This window comes from Arachis hypogaea, chromosome 15 (genome assembly GCF_003086295.3).
Source record: "Arachis hypogaea cultivar Tifrunner chromosome 15, arahy.Tifrunner.gnm2.J5K5, whole genome shotgun sequence".
Taxonomy (NCBI): Eukaryota; Viridiplantae; Streptophyta; class Magnoliopsida; order Fabales; family Fabaceae; genus Arachis; species Arachis hypogaea.
In genome coordinates, this window is record NC_092050.1 from 13,384,442 (window position 1) to 13,401,579 (window position 17,138).

General features: G+C 34.9%; 1 protein-coding gene across 1 annotated transcript; it reads left to right on the forward strand.

Annotated features, from left to right (window-relative positions):
* The first annotated feature begins 11,912 nt into the window (after positions 1-11,912).
* On the forward strand, positions 11,913-12,930 carry LOC112746891 (ethylene-responsive transcription factor ERF027-like). Its single transcript, XM_025795007.3, has one exon. It carries the CDS (start codon positions 12,077-12,079, stop codon positions 12,671-12,673), a length of 597 nt encoding a protein of 198 aa, XP_025650792.1. The 5' UTR covers positions 11,913-12,076; the 3' UTR covers positions 12,674-12,930.
* Positions 12,931-17,138: the final 4,208 nt, after the last annotated feature.

A 17,138-nucleotide genomic window follows, 5' to 3' on the forward strand; every position in this document is an offset into this window, starting at 1 on the left:
GTGGTGCATCACTCTTCCAAACAATCATGGTTAATTCTCAGTGCTTTCCAACTTAAAAATCCTTGTACTAATAAGCAATAAATAACTAAGCAGAGTTAATAGTTAAAATCATCCCTAGCGTTTGGTAGAGAGACAGAGATTGAAAGACTGAGACTGAGAGATGGAGACTAAGAGACAAAGACCAAAATAAATTTTAGTATTCTGTTTGGTGAAAAGTGAGAGACAGAAATTGAAACAAGAATAAAACTCTAATTTAATTTGCACAAAGGATAAAATTGGAATTAATTAATTGAAATGAGGGTATTTTAGGTATAAAATATTATTAAAATTTCAGTCCCCGTCTCTAAAAATTTCAGCCCCCTGTGTCTCTACTTTTTGAAGGTACTGAAATATTAAAATTTTAGGGACAGAGACAGAAATTTTAGTACCAGTCTCTGAGCCAACAAACATGATACTGTGTCTCAGTCTCCCAGTCTCTGTCCCAGTACCTCAAAACAAACGCTACCTAAAAGATACCCTGACCTTCATTTTGTTCATTGAAAGATAAAATTAATCAAAATCGTCCCCGAAAGATACATGACTTGGTCACGTTAATCCTTCCGTTAGTTGGATGCTGACGTGGTGGGTTAAACCGGATCGGACCGGCCGGTTGAACCGGTTAAACCGGGAACCAGTGAGAGAAACGGTTCGGTTCTCCTCCTAAAACCGCCAATTTCAAAATCGTTGGAAAACCGGCAAACCGGCAAAAAACAGGCCGGTTGGGCCAGACCAAAACCCGGCCGGTTCTTAAAAAAACAAACCCACGCCGCGTCACTTACCCCCTCCCCCAAACGCCTTCGCGAATCAAATGTCCTCAGTCCCTCACCACTCACCAACCCTAGCTTCTTCAAGAATTCAGAACCCAAACCAAAAACCTAGCCTCTTCAACGGATTCGACGCCGCCGCTCGTCGTTGTAGGCGCCTCTGCGGCCTCCTCCTCCCCCTGTTCCAAACCAAATCCCTAGCTCGGAACGTCGTCGTCACGTCGTCTTCTAGCTTCGCTGTTCGAGGCTTCGAGTTCAAGATGCTTGCCGTGGTGTCACCGTCGTTGTCTTGCTCTCAGTTGAAGGTCAGTGGCACTGTTTAGTGATTCCCTTTTATGCTCTGTTGAGTCTGTGTTGAAACTTGAATGTCTGATAATTAGTGATTTCTGAATCTGAAATGACGTAAATAATTGGTTTTGTGTTGTTGAAATTATGTTGTTGAAATGGATTTGTTATGTTGCTGGCCTGCTGTTGCCATTTTTTAATTTTTGAGTATGATGTTTCTAATTTTTTGTTGAAATAGTTATTGATTTGAAGGTTAGGGTGATTATTTGTTCTGAAACTGAGTCTGCTGTTTCACTGCCTGATGGGAAAGTAATTTCTCCCCATCCTCCATTGGATTCGTCCTGCTCGTCTCCCTCTTGATGGTCAGTGACTTTGGTGTGCACTTGTTCTTCGTTTTTCGTTTTATTCTCTGACTTTTTGTTCTGAAATCAACAAATCATTGAATGATTATATTGATTATAGGGTTTTGTGTCTTTGTTCAAATTTGCAGAATGTCCCCGGAATTATTTACTGAGAACAAGAACATTGCAGGATTTGATAATGTAGGAGTGGCGTGTCTGATGTTTATGTTTCTATTGATTTTGTGATTTGTTTGTATTTATATTATGTGGATTTCATATCAGCCAGGAAAATCTCTTTATACTACTGTTAGAGAGCTCGTGGAGAATTCGCTTGACTCAGCGGAATCGATATCGGAGCTTCTGGTAGTTGAGACAACCATGTGAGTTTGCATTTGAAAGTACAATGAACTAGTAAATGATTGATTGTTCCACGCTGACATGGTTGTTGCAGTGAGGAGATAAAGAAAAGCAAATTTAATTCTATGATCGGTCTCATTGACTATGGGCGAGTTGTTGTGGAGTTGTACGATGATTGAGACTGAGAAGGTCCATGAGATGTGTTTGATTACATTATTGTTGAGTTAGTTATGCCATAATGCGAAATACTAGACTGTGTCGAACTGTATTGTTGTGTGGTATCAATTTTTAATTATAGCAATACACTTGAAGCAAGTGGAATGAACCACTATTTTTTTGTGGCTCTGCTGCGCTGCTGCTGTTTTGTGTTTTTGTTGAAATCATTGAATGGTTATTCGATTTCTGGGTTCTGGTTCGACTGTGCTGCTGCTGCTTTGTGTTTTTGTTAAATTTGTAGATGATTATTTGATTATTTAGCTCAGGGTTGTGTGTTTTGTCAATTTGCCTGACTTTAATATTAATTAAGTGCTTTGTAACTGTATTTTCTCTTTAAAATTTCTTTTCCAATTTTGTATTATAGTGGAAATTGAGATGGATTCTACATTCTAGTACTCCACAATTTTGTATTAAGTGCTGGGAGAGTAATACTTTTATGCTGCTGTTGTGTTATGCAATTTTGTGACTTAATTATGCTCATATAGTTATAATTTATTTATTATTTTATTGTAAAACGGTTTTTCCGGTTGAACCATGGTTAGACCGGTTGGACCAGTAAACTAGTGAACTAATTATTAAAACGGTTTAATGATCGGTCCGGTTTTCAAAACCTTGGTCACAAGATGATTGGTTGATGTGTTATATCAGTGACACTTGACATATAAAAAAATTATTTATAATCAAAATAGTCCTTGAAAGTTCAGACGTAAGTCATTTTCATCCCTAAAATTTTAAAAATTAATCAAATTAGTCTTTATATATATATTTCTTATTTTTTTTATAATATTAAATTTGAAATATTTTTTGATACTACTAATTTTAATAGCAATGTAATTGACAAACAAAAAATTAGTAATTGTATCTTTTATTCTTAAAATTTTTTTAATAAAAATATCTCTCTTCTTTAATTCTTCTCAAAATCTCTCTTATTTTTTTTATTCTAAAACTCTTTTTTTATATTATTACATTTTACTGGAATATAGGATGTAATGGTAGCTAGTGATATTAAAAAAAAATTATATAATCTATCTCAACACAAAAAATTATTATCATCTTTGCATGTAGTACGTTTAAGAAGCAATTGGTTTAGCATATAATAATAATAATAATAATAATAATAATAATAATAATAATAATAATAATAATAATAATAATAATAATTAAGCAACAAATTTTTAATATTTTGTAAAGTTTGACATTGAAGTAAAATTTGTGGATCTTCTTGAATTTTTACTTTTGATATCACTACCATTACATTCTATATGTAAGTAAAACCGTAATAGAAAAAAAAGCTGTAGTAGAAAAAAATAGTGGTATATATAACTTTGTTTAGGTTAACAAATACATACATTTTAATTTTGAGTGTATATATATATATTCCAGCAAAATGTAATAATGTAAGAAAAATGTTTTAGAATAGAAAAAAATAAGAGAGATTTTGAGAAGAATTAAAGGAGAGAGTTAATTTTATTGAAAATTTTTAAGAAGAAAAGATACAATTACTAATTTTTTGTTTGTCAATTATATTTCTTTTAAAATTAGTAATATCAAAAAATATTTCAAATTTAATATTATCAAGAAAAAATAAAAAAATATATATAAGGGCTAATTTGATTAATTTTTAAAATTTTAGGGATGAAAATGACTTACGTCTGAACTTTCAACGACTATTTTAATTATAAATAACTTTTTTGAATGTCAAGTGATATGTGGCATGTCAGGTGTCACTGATCTGACACATCAACCAATCATCTTGTGACACGTGGCATTAACCCACCACGTCATTATCCAACTGACGGAAAGACTAACGTGACCAAGTCGTGTATCTTTCATGGACGATTTCGATTAATTTTATCTTTCGAAGACCAAAATAGAGATTGAGGTATCTTTTCGAGACGATTTTGACTATTAACTCTAACTAAGCATATATAACATAGAGAAAAACTTCAAATATTTCTATAACATTAATATTTTAATAATTTCAGTTGTTAATTTTAATTATAAAAATATATAATATATATTAATTAAAATTATCCATTAAAATTATTGAATCAATAGTATTTCAAGAATTTTAAAAATAATTTTATACTACTCTTAGCTTGTATAACGTATTGGAGTGCGCTGTATTGGAGTGCCGCACCAAAATGACACACTATATAACATCAGTATAATATTACAATTTAGTAGCACAGTAACAAGCGACAAATAGATGGAGAGAATTAGAATAGTTCCATTATTTGAGTATTTTGGTGTTGACTTGATCAATGGGGAATATTAAAATAGACATTCATACCTAAAAGGGGTGGTTCAGTGAAACAGCAAAAAGAACTCACTAGATCTGAAAGAGTTGTCCTTGATGATGAAGATGATGACTTTGTCCCTAAGGATTCTCCTGCTCCTTCTACTGAGGGTACATCCATCTTTATTGGGAAGAAATCTGCCTTACTGAATATGGTCAAAGATGTTGTTCAGGAATTTGTTTTTCAATCAAATCACTTGATTGCTATGAGCAAAGAGCAAAGAAAGCTAGCTAGCAAGCATGAGAACTTCCTAAAGAAATCAAGGGATAGAGTGGCTGTGTTCATGTCCTTCATCGATAACCTTCAAAAAGATGAAGACCCTGCCACTGATGTTGAGGAGGAAGCTAATTCGGAAGGGAATGGTTCTGATGCCTAGAAATTGTCTCATAAAAACTGCTGCTGCTGCTCTCTTTTTGTCTCATGAACTCTGTTTTTCTTTAGCTATTTTGATCTGTTTTATTTTGGATGACTGTAATAACTCTAAATACTGCTGCACCTTTGGTAGTTTAGTTAGTACTTTGCACTGTGAACCAACTCTTTTCTGCAGGAAACAAGACTTTTGTTGATCATGCCTATTATCCGTCCTTGATGACAAAAGGGGGAGAAGGATAATATAGAAAATATATCCTAGGATTTTTGGCATTAATGCAGCTACTATAATTCTTTTGGGATTTTTGTCTGATTGCTGCATTAATATCTGAAATCACTTGCTGAATTCTTTTGCTGCTGATATTAGCTTGAAGTTGGACTGATTATATAGTGTTGTTTGCTTGATATTCCTTAGACAAGATAAGTGTGTACAGCTCTTTATTATGTTCTCTTTAAGTATAATGTAAAACAGGTACAAAGAAGAAAGTATAAATTCAGGGGAAGCTAATCTAGAAAAGGAAAGGGGCCGGGGAGCAATATATAAGCAAATGACAAAAATCAAAGGGAGTTTTTAAACCTTACTCAATTTCATTTTCTTTTGATTACTACTTAAATCATGTTTGTCATCAAGGGGGAGATTGTTGAGTTAAGAAATTAACTAAATTAATTAGTGATGACAAACATTATTTTTGGTAAATAAATAATTAGTATGGATTAATTATAATTGCATATTACTAATTATTTATTATGTGTTGCAGGCCATAATTCAATTCAAGCAGCCCAATTGAAACAAAATAAAACAACAAGGATGGGGGCTAGTAAATCAAGCGAAGCTCAAAAGGAACAAAGCCAAAGAAATCAAAACGGGTTGCTTAATGGAAATCCAATCCAAACTTGTGTCCATCCCACAAAGCTTCTCTTGTAAGATTGAAGTCTTCACTCTTTCAATGTGCAACGTTCACCTCTGTGAGTTGGTCAAAAATTCAGAAAAGTAAGAGAGAGAAAGAGCTTCTTCCCTAAGCTAGTCACCAAAGAAGCAAGAGAGAGAAGGATTAAGCTTGAAACACAGAAGTCTAATCAGAAAATCCAAACCAAATCAAGCTTAGGTTAAAGGTAACCCATTTCCTCTTGCATGCATCAGATCTTCTTCTCTTCTTTCCAACTCTCTCCTCTATCCGAAATGGGATACAAAGGAAAGATGGTTTCTGTTCTTTTCTGCTGTGTATCCACGGTCTTAAACATGACTTGGGGACCAAGTTGGTTTTCAAGGGCTAAGATCAAGTTGACCATGGGAAGATTTCTATGGTTGCTGCTTTATGGCTTTTGGTAGGGGTGTGCAAAAAAACTGGTTTCACTGAACTGAATTGAAACCATAGTTTTTATGAAAACCAGTTTATTAAAAACCAGTTTTTATGGTTCAGTTTAGTTTTAAACCAAATTAAAATTAGTTTTATTTAAACTCTAAAATTAGTTTTTACATACTCTTTATCTCTCTCTCCCTTCACCCTCTCTCTCTCCCCCCTTCCTCCCTCTCTCCTCTTTCTCACCCTCCTCTCTCCCTTCTCTCTCTTCTCCCCCCTCTCTCTCTCTTCCCCTCTTTTTTGTCCCCCTCCTTCTTTCTCTCTCTCTCTCTCCCCTTTTCCTCTCTCCCCCTTCTCTCTCTTCTTTCCCTCTATCTCTCTCCCTCTCCCTTCTCGTCTCTCTTCCTCTCTCTCTCTCTATCTATCTCCCTCTCCTCTCTCTTTTCCTCATTTTCCTCTCTCTTCCCCTTCATTTCTCTCTCTCTCGTCTCCCTCTTCTCTCTCTCTCTCTCCCTCTTTTCTCTCTCTCTCCCCTTTTGTTTCTCTCTCTCCTCTCCCTCCTCTCTCTCTCTCCCTCCCTTTTCTCTTCTTCTTTCTCTCTCTCTCTTTTTCCCTTTTCTCTCTTACTCTCTCTCCCTTCCCTTCTTTCTCTCTCTTTCTTCTCCCTCCTCTCTCTCTTTCTCCTTTTTCTTTCCTTTCTTTCTCTCTCAACCTTCTCTCACTCTATATCCCTCTTCTCTCTCTCTCTCTTCCCTCTTTCTTCAAAACAAGAGAGAGAAGGAGAGAGGGAGAAAGAGAGATAGGAAAAAGAGAGAGAAGGAGGGGAGAGAGAAAGAGAGAAGGAGGGGAGAAAGAGCGTGAGAGAGAGAGAGAAAGAGAGAGAGGAAGAGAGAAAGTGAGAGAGACAGAGAGAAAAAGAGAGGGAGAGAGAGAGGAGGGGAAGAGGGAAGGAGAGAGAGGGAGAGAGAGATGGAGAGGAAGAGGGATAGGGAAGAGAGAAAATAAAAAGTGGGAGAGAAAAAGAAAGGGAAGGGGGAGAAAGAGGGGCAAGGGAGAGAGAGAGAGAGAGAGAGAGAGAGAGAGAGAGAGAAGGGGAAGAGAGAGGGGAGAGAGAGAAAATAAAAAGCGGGAGAGAGAGAGGAAGACAAAGAGAGGAGAAGGAGAGAAAAAGGGGGAGAGAGAGAGAGAAGAGGAAGAGTGAGAGGGGAAGGAGAGAGAGAGAAAAAGGGAGAGAAGAAGAGAGAGAGAAAGGAAGGAGAGAGAGGGAGAGAAGAGAGGAAGAGGGAAAGAAAAGAGAAAAAGGGAGAGAAGGAAGAGAGAGAGAGAGAGGGAGAGAGAGGGAGAGAAGGAGAGAGAGGGAGGGAGAGAGAGGATAAGAAAGAGAATGTAAAATCTAATTTAATATATGTTAAGAGAAAGAGGGAGTGAGAGAGAGAGGGGGAGAGAAAGAGAGATAGGAGAGGGAGAGAAAAGGAGAAGAGGAAGAGAGAGAGAGAGAGAGAGAGAGAGAGAGAGAGAGAGGGATAGGGGAGAGAGAGAGAGAGAAGGGGAGAAAGAGGGGAAGGGGGGAGAGAGAAAAAAGGAAAATAGAGAGAGGAGGGGGAGAGAGGGAGAGAAGGAGAGTGGGAGAGAGAGAAAGAGAGGGGAGAGAGGGAGAGAAGAAGAGAGAGAGGAGAGAAGGGAAGGAGAGAAAGAGAGAGTAGAGAGAGGGAAAGAGGGAGAGAGAGAGAGAGGGGGAGAAGGAGAGTGGGAGAGAGAGGGGGGGAGAGAGGGAAAGAAGGATAGAGAGAGGGGGAGAGAGAAAATGTAAAAACTAATTTTATATATGTTAAAAGTTAAAACTACTTTTAGTCTGTAAACCAGTTTAAACTGGTTTTTTCAATTAAAACTGGTTTTATTTTTATGAACTGGTTTAAACTGGTGAATTGTATTGTAAACTGGTTTAAAACCAGTTTCTTATTTGACAAAGTAGTTTGGTTTAGTTTCTAAACCATTTAAAATGGTTTAGTGCAGTTTCAGTTCAATTTATGAAAAAACTGAACCATAAACACCCCTAGCTTTCGGTCAAGATGAAGAAGTCAGAAGCAAAGTTTCTACTCTAAGGTTTAATGAGAAAAAGTAAGTTTGTGGGTTGGTGAAGCTCAAGGCTCAAGGTGTTGACCTTGGTAGAAGGACCCAGCAACATGTAAGGAGATAAAAGAAGACTTTCTGCTCATTCAGAAGCAAGGAAAAAAAACCAGTGAATAGAGGTTTTGTTCTGAGAGAGCTCGTTGAAGAAGTTCAACTAACTGGACAGTGTAACCTAATCAAAGGTGCATTCCGCCAGTATGAAGAACTGAATCAGAGGCTTGCCAATCTGGTTTTTCGCATAGCACAGAGGCTGTTGATGAAATCAATCTCCTTCATGTTTTATTGATTGTAATGTACTTTTCTAAGTTTATCTTTCTGTAATTTCTTGTGAGAAAATGTATTGTGAGAAAGCTCAAGTAAAAGCCATGAGTGGAAAAAGGCTGAGTGATACACTTGAGAGAAAAGCCTAGAGTTATTTTCAGATTTCTTTAGGTATGTTTATGTCTTATATCTTGTACCTGTGAGGTATCCCTTTCTTAGTTGGATTAGCACTAAGAGTGAAATAGTTAGGTATTAGCATAGCCAATGTCAAGTTAGGTTAGAACTTGAGTGTGAAAGGATTGTGTCAATCCTGTGAAATTGGTGTATGTAATACTGTTAACTATAGTGAAATTCTTCCATAGTTGTGGAGGAGACTGGACGTAGGTTGCATAGCACAAGGCAACCGAACCAGGATACATGCTGGTGTTAGCTTCTCTCTTCTCTATTGTGTTCTGTTTTCTGATATTCATGAGACAAAAATAAATTGTCTCATAAATTTCTGCTACTGAGTACAAACAGAATTAAAATTGAAAGTTTGTTTTAAAAGGATAATAACAACAACTCAAAAGGAAGGCATAGATTCAAGCCCCTTCTCTAAGCCTACCACAACCTTCAGATAATTTTATTGAAAAATTTTTAAGAAGAAAAGATACAATTACTAATTTTTTGTTTGTCAATTACATTTCTTTTAAAATTAGTAATATCAAAAAATATTTCAAATTTAATATTATCAAGAAAAAATAAAAAATATATATATAAGGACTAATTTGATTAATTTTTAAAAGTTTAGGGATGAAAATGACTTACGTCTGAACTTTCAACGACTATTTTAATTATAAATAACTTTTTTGCATGTCAAGTGATATGTGGCATGTCAAGTGTCACTGATCTGACACGTGGTGCGTCAGGTGTCACTGATCTGACACGTCAACCAATCATCTTGTGATACGTGGCATTAACCCACCACGTCATCATCCAACTGACAGAAGGACTAACGTGACCAAGTCGTGTATTTTTCAGGGACGATTTCGATTAATTTTATCTTTCGAGGACCAAAATAGAGATCGAAATATCTTTTCGGGACGATTTTGACTATTAACTCTAACTAAGCATATATAACATAGAGAAGAACTTCAAATATTTCTATAACATTAATATTTTAATAATTTCAGTTGTTAATTTTAATTATAAAAATATATAATATATATTAATTAAAATTATCCATTAAAATTATTGAATAATCAGTATTTCAAGAATTTTAAAAATAATTTTATACTACTCTTAGCTTGTATAACGTATTGGAGTGCGCTGTATTGGAGTGCCGCACCAAAATGACACACTATATAACATCAGTATAATATTACAATTTAGTAGCACAGTAACAAGCGACAAATAGATGGAGAGAATTAGAATAGTTCCATTATTGTAGCAGTTTGCACGTGTGAGAATAGAAGCAGACAAGAGTTCTGTTGAGTTAATGCGCCGCAACAGTACTATGGACCACAAATCGCACCTGTTGGACAAATATATTGACCCAAACATCAATTTCATATTTGTAAAGCCAGTTGTATAGAGGGAGGACCCCCCTTCCCCTTAGCTTCTCATTAAGGATTACAAACGTAATGTTATTGTTTTATTTCCTTGTAGTGGGATCTGCTTCCCCATCTAAAGAAAGCAAACATGAACCGTGTCCTTCTTGGTGATTCATGGCAAATAATTATTCCTATGGTTTTCATATAATGTTGTAGTTTTCTCTTTATATCAGCCTCTAACGCATGTACCCACACTTATATACTAGTTAATTATTAACATCGTATATATATACACACAATAATAGGGATTGACTGAGTGCAAACCTAAACTTTTGTCAGTTGGATTAATAACAATGTCCCCTAACTTTAGGTAAATTATATATCAATCGACAGGAACATTGTGAAGGTTTATTTGTAATTTTATATAATTGTTCGAAATATTAGAGAGTTACTAATTTTTTGTAAATTATTGTTTTGATAGTGGAAAAAACCTCTCTTCTTCTATTAGTAGAGTGGATTTCTATTTTTGATTGATTTTCTTACTTTCTATCCCTGTCGAAAAAATGAGCTCTTTCCTTTCTCTCCACTCGAAGTAGATTGAGTGACTCATGTCCTTGTAGGTTTCTGAAAAAGAAGTTCTTCGGGGAAACTCTCTAGTGCCAACGGTGGATCTGGTATCTTCAATGTTTGGGTTGAATCTTATTTGTTCTTAATATTTTAAACGTTCAATTTTAGTTTCAAAAATTTTCAAACATCTTATTTCAATTCCAAAAAAATTTTAAACGGAGTCAATGTTGTCCATCATTAAATTTGACATAAACAATTTGCATATTGAAGAGTCCATAGCATTTGATTTTAGTATGTAAGGAAAATTGAAGAGAAAAAGTGTTACAAAAAGATTTATGTTATGTTTTCTAATACATGAAAGAATATATAATTTAACTAGCAATATTACTAACGTCACATCACTTTTTGGTTAACTATTTATGTTAAATTTAACAATATGACAATAATATTGAATCTTATTGAAATTTTTTAGGATAAAAATAGGATGTTTAAAACATTGAGAACCAAATTAAAATTTGATTCAAATATTAAGAATTAAAATAGCACTCTACCCTAATTTTTTTTATATTTTATCGGTAATAAAAATGCAATGTATACATGAAAAAATTCAATCCTCAAATAAATTATAATTTATTTCTGTATACTTGTTTATTTTATCCATTTTTAATATATATTTTATATTTTAATATATATTTAATATAAATGACTATTTTTTAAAATATTATGATTGATATAATATATATTCATGTATATAAAATTATTATATTTTATAATGTTTTATGAGTGTAAAAAAAAATTATTAACTGTTATAAATCTCGTAGAATTAATATCTAGAAAAAAAATTACATTGGACCAACACTTAAAAATAATCTTATAAAATTTTGGATTCTCGTATTGTAATAAATCTTGTGGCTATATTTCTAAACTTTTGTAATATTCATTACATTAGTCCAAGAAAACTAAGACACTTCTCATGTCAGTGGCTGATGAAATCAATTTCCTTTCGAATAATTAGTCACTTAATAAGCATGGGTTGAATGTCTTATATATGCAAACTTTTGTTAGAGAATAAAATAAAAAGAATTACGAGGAGATGAATAAGAAAATAAAAAAATAATGATGATGATGAAAAAAAATAAAAAAAAAAAGAATTTTAAATTATATAAAATTTATTAATAAATAACATTAAAAATTTTTATTCGTGATACAAAATTTTTTTTAATTTTAACATCAAAATTTTTTAACTGTGAGTCCGTGGATGAATGATAAAAATGTGAAAGATGTCAAAAAATTTTAACCGAGACACAGTAAGGGTGACACTCATAATCATTTCATTGGCTGACGAAATCAATTTTGTCTAATAATTAGTCAGTTAAGCAAGTGTCTGATCCAATCTCAGCTCATAAATGCAAACTCGTTACAACCTTTATTCGTACTTTCGTAGTGGATTAATCCCTGTCGTATAGGACTTAAAAATATCTTGAGAAATTCAAAACAGAAAGCGTATGTATCTATTTATAAGTTACCCCTCTCTTTTCTATATATAAAGGAACATTGCCTATTATATATGCTATTGCTCCCCACATCCATCTTATTAAGCTTCTTCATAGATGTATGGCTTCATCATCATCTTCAAAGAGGCACCCGCTGTACCACGGAATCAGGTGTCGAGGAGGCAAATGGGTCTCCGAAATCCGGCAGCCACGTAAGGCTTCAAGAATATGGCTGGGGACGTTCCCCACGGCTGAGATGGCGGCTGCCGCCTACGACGTTGCCGCATTAGCACTCAAAGGCGACAGCGCCGTTCTCAACCTTCCTGAGTCAGCTGGAAAGTACCAAATTCCTGTTACTAACTCCCCTGATGACATCCGCAGGGCTGCCACTGCTGCTGCCGCTTTGATGAAGAAGAACCCTCAAGAACCCATCACCACTCCTCACATTATTACTGTTAATAATAATAATAATAATAATAATAATGATAATAACACTCTTGTTGATGGTATTAACAACAACGATATTATTAGTACGGCTTTGTGTTCATCATCATCATGGTATGAGGATAATGATTTCATGGACGAGGAAGCTATATTCCGCATGCCAAGTTTGCTGGTGGATATGGCTGAGGGCATGCTTCTGTCGCCGCCGAGAATAATACTGAGCCCATCTCCGCCATCGTACAACTCCGGTGACAGTTTGTGGAGTTACTTTTGACTTAATTGAGCATGGAAAATTAATTAACAGGGAATAAAAGAGTGTTCTCCATACTTGCTAGACCTTGGTTATGTTAATTAAGAAATAAAGAGAAAATATGTTCCTAGCTAGTTTATGTAGGTATATCGAGAATGCTACAATTCAATCGTTATCATTTTCTTTATTTGTTTAATTTCATATAATTATATGCATGCATATGCTATCTTCAAGCTAATAGTTGACCACCGGCAAGGGTGGAAATTATAGACAGACCAGATTCGGATTTACTTTATTTGTAATATCACTTTTACCAATTAATCTGATATAATAATAATAAGTTATTTGGTATTTTATGAGTACTAAGTTTAGTTGGTTATTATAAGAATAGTTATCAAAATCGACGAACCAGTAATTAATTCAGTTTTATATGACCGGGTTATTGAATTATTGGTTTAATCAGTAGGTCACTGATTTATCCGGTTAATTTGGTTGTAACTAAAAAAAATTAAAATTATAAGAATAAAATTAAAATAATATCTTAAAATTTAAAACATAAATCTTTACAAATATTAATAATTCAATATTAATTTTTAAACATAACTAATGATCTAAAAAAAATAATATATTAGTCTCTAGTACAAAATACTTTTTTAATTTAAATCAACAAAAGTGAGTGAAAGATAATACAAACAGTAAATTCACAATTTATTTACAATGACCCCAAATAGAATTAGTTTTCCCTCTATTATTATAAGCTCTATGATTGTTAGAAATTCCAAAAATAAGAAAGGACCAGGTGTCCATGCCACCAACCAACTCCTGAAGGAAAAACAAGAGCTTTTCTGGCAAATTAGTAGAAATTACCCACCGAATTGAGCAATGATCCATTGAAAAAGCAAGTTGTTCTTATCACTCCATTTTTCTGGGGATCAAAAACAAGCTCCAAAGAAGAGGAAGGACTTCTCACAATCTCAGGTACAATGGCTAGTTGGAAAGCCTTTTAATTCAAGCAAAAGAAACACAGCAACACATCAACAACTAATGATAATCAATAACCACCAAAGTTCACTAATGATAATCAACAACAAATTTAACTATTCAACCGAAGTTCACTAAAATTTTCTCAGGTTCAACAACAACTCTAAAAAAACCATACAACAGCAGCAACTGCCAGATTCAATAATAATTCTAACTAAAATTTACATCAAACCAAAGAAAGAATAGAAAGAACAACTCTAAAAAACCAACATTCAACAAATAGAAAGAACAGCAACAACTCTAAAAACTAAATAAAATAGAAACAACCACCAGATTCACTGAAATCAACATTGAACTAGAGAAAGAACATGGTCAAATACTGGAGCTAACCTGGTTGAGAAGACGACCACCACCACCACCCGAGGGAGCAGATACTGCTTCACTGGTTCCGACGAAGTGAACGTAGGGTCACGGACTCACGGTGAGAGACCCAAAGACTGAGAGTGACGAACTGACGACGCCGAGGGAGTGACGAACTGACGATGAGGGGAGAGACGAGGTGAGGATGAGGGGATGCCGGCGCCGAGCTCGAGAGAGTGACGAGGTTAGGGTGAGGGGTTGCCCGCTGCCGACGCCGAGCTCGAGAGATAAGAGACAGAGAGATGAGGGCATGAGGCTGGCTAGAGAGGAGGGTTGGTTCCACTCAGACACAAGGCTTAGGGAGTTAGGTTCGTTCATTCAAAAAGGGGGATGTGGGCGTCTGAAACAACACCGTTTTAGGAAAAAAATAAAAAGAAAATTAATAAACATGACCCGAACCGGGTTTGATTAACCGGCCGGATCACCGGATTCGCATGAAATCCGTCGGGTCGAACCGGGTTTGACCGGGTCTATTGCATGGGTGGTTCAACGAGTGGCTCGGTCCGGTCAGGTGACCCGGTGACCAGATTTTCGGTCAAATCGGCCGGATCGAGCTGGGTTTGATAACTATGATTATAAGTCTCATTTGACTTAAACACTACTATAAAACTGGTTATTACAGACGGATATTTCCGACGGATTTTATCCCACAGAAATACAGACGGAATTTCAGAGAGATTTTTTGTCGGAAAACAAGAAAATAAATTAGCATAAATTACAGACGAAAAAGAGAATCCGTCGATAATTCTGTCGAAAAAATTAATTTTTTTTTCTGTAAGAAATGGTTACACCATTACCCGAGCTCCATTCACAGCACACAAATCAAAGGAGATAAACCTAGCATTCCTCACTTCTTCTTCTCCTTTCCTCACCCACAGTGCCACCGCCAGCCACCCTAACCGCCGTAGCTACCTTTTCCTTCTTCTCCTCTTTTTTAAACACTGAACCAGTAGAACACAACCCCTGTCTCTCTCGTTCTTTCTCATTTGCAGAACAAAGCAAGCTCAAGCTCCACCACCACCGCCCCTCAAGCTCGCATATCTTCTCAGCGCTATAGCCATCATCTCCTCCAGTCAATGTCGCGGTTACCTTCGCGCAAGCCCTAGCTTCTCAAATCCGTTCCTATATCTTCTCCTTCCTTTACTTCCCTCTCTTCAAGTTTCAGCCACACAAGTCAAGTTTCAAAGGCAATGCGAACGCAACCATGGTATGGTCTGGCCTCTTCGTTTCTCCTTTATTTCCACTTCTTGTCTCTTTTCACAGTGCTTCAATTTTCTAGCTAGCTCCTTATTATTTATTTTTTAGTTTCGAAATTCGTAAATATTTTGATCATCAGTATGAGCACTTTGCATTTGTGTTGCTAATCCTATTGCCTTCTTCCACATCCTCGATCTGATCATTGTATCATTCCCTTCCAGATCTGATTACTAATTTCCGTTCCTAATTTTAGTCTTGCTAACCCTAAAATTCATAACATGCTTTGAGATCTCATCCACGGAATATTCCCCTCTAATTTGTTGAATAGATATCAAATTAGGGGTGAAGATCGAAATCACTTGATTTTATTTTTCATTGAGGAACTATTAGCTACTCAAGTGGCAAAAAGATTAAAGTATGCGTGAGTAATGATTCGTGTAGGTATCTGCTTGATCATAATTGCTTTGTTTTGGTGTGCCTTTCAATCTCTCAGGCAAATGCAGCTTCCGGAATGGTGGTCCATGATGACTGCAAGTTGCAATTTTTGGGGCTCAACTTAGAGATAGAAGATGGCAGTATTGAACAGGTATGGATATTTATTTCTTCTATTTGCAGCTTTAATTTCCCTGCTGCATGTATCTTAATTTTTGTGATTGGAAACAACTGTTTTTGAGAAATGTACCCCATATATTGTCAACTCTTGATTCATTGACATCCTTGGAACTGTGTTGTTGTTTTCATTGATGGAAGCAAGTAGCAGAACAGTTGGTGGGTATCCATGAAGAATACTTGTTACGACTGTCATCTCTTCATATCTGAAAGAGCATTATACTCAGTCATAGGTAGCTATTCTGTGCTATAAACGATAAATCCTAAGTCTTATTGTTCAATTAGTCTCTTTTTTTGGTTAACAAGGGAAAAGTTTAATATTTTGCACAAATTCCTTCATTTATTTCCATGTCTTGGTGTTCGATCGATTGCCATGTTCACTAAAACGGAAAAATTGACTTTCAAGTTTAATATATTGTTACATGAGAGCAAATTTTTTCAGGTACCACTATTTCAGTACATGGATAATCTGGTCTTAGAGAACATTTGTGACCGTGTGAGAAAAGCTGGGATGATGAAGAAAAAGCAGCAGCAGCAGAAAAAGCAAGTGAAGTAAATTTTGCAGATGAGATAAGTGGAATTAACACAGGATCTCCTTCACCAACTTCATCTAATGAATCCTCTGTTACAAGTTAATTATTAGAGCAGTGAAAATTGTTCAAATGAGTTAGGAAATTGAATAGGAGTTGCTTGCAGTGTAGTTCTTTTAATTTACTAGTATGAGAAAAAATTTTTAGAGCCTTTTGGATACCCATTAACAACTTTTAATTTACTCAATACACTTTGTTGATGTATGGTTGTTATTTATTATTATAGTTCGTTGATGTATTAATACACTTTTTTTATGTTTTGAATTATATTGACTTGTTTGTTTATAGTATTTTTCTTTTAGTTTGATAATACGGTGAATTTGTTTATTTTTTGAAATATTATAAATATTCAAATATAAATTAGATAAAAATTTGTATTTATTAAATTTATATTTATTTTGTATGAAAACAAGTTTATTTTGTAATGAAAAAATTAAAAAAAAATTATTTTACCTTACTGACGAATTTACAGACGAATTTTCTGTCTGTATTTAGAGTTTAGAATGGTTTTTAAGGTTCTAATTACCGACGAAAAATCTGTCGGAAAGTTTGACATTTTATGGAAATGGATGGAGAATTTACAGAGGAAAAATCCGTCGGTAACTGGTAAAAATCCGTCGATAATTTTTCGACGGAAAAAATCCGTCGGTAAATAATTTCCGATGAGGCTTTTACAGAAGGACAAAATCCGT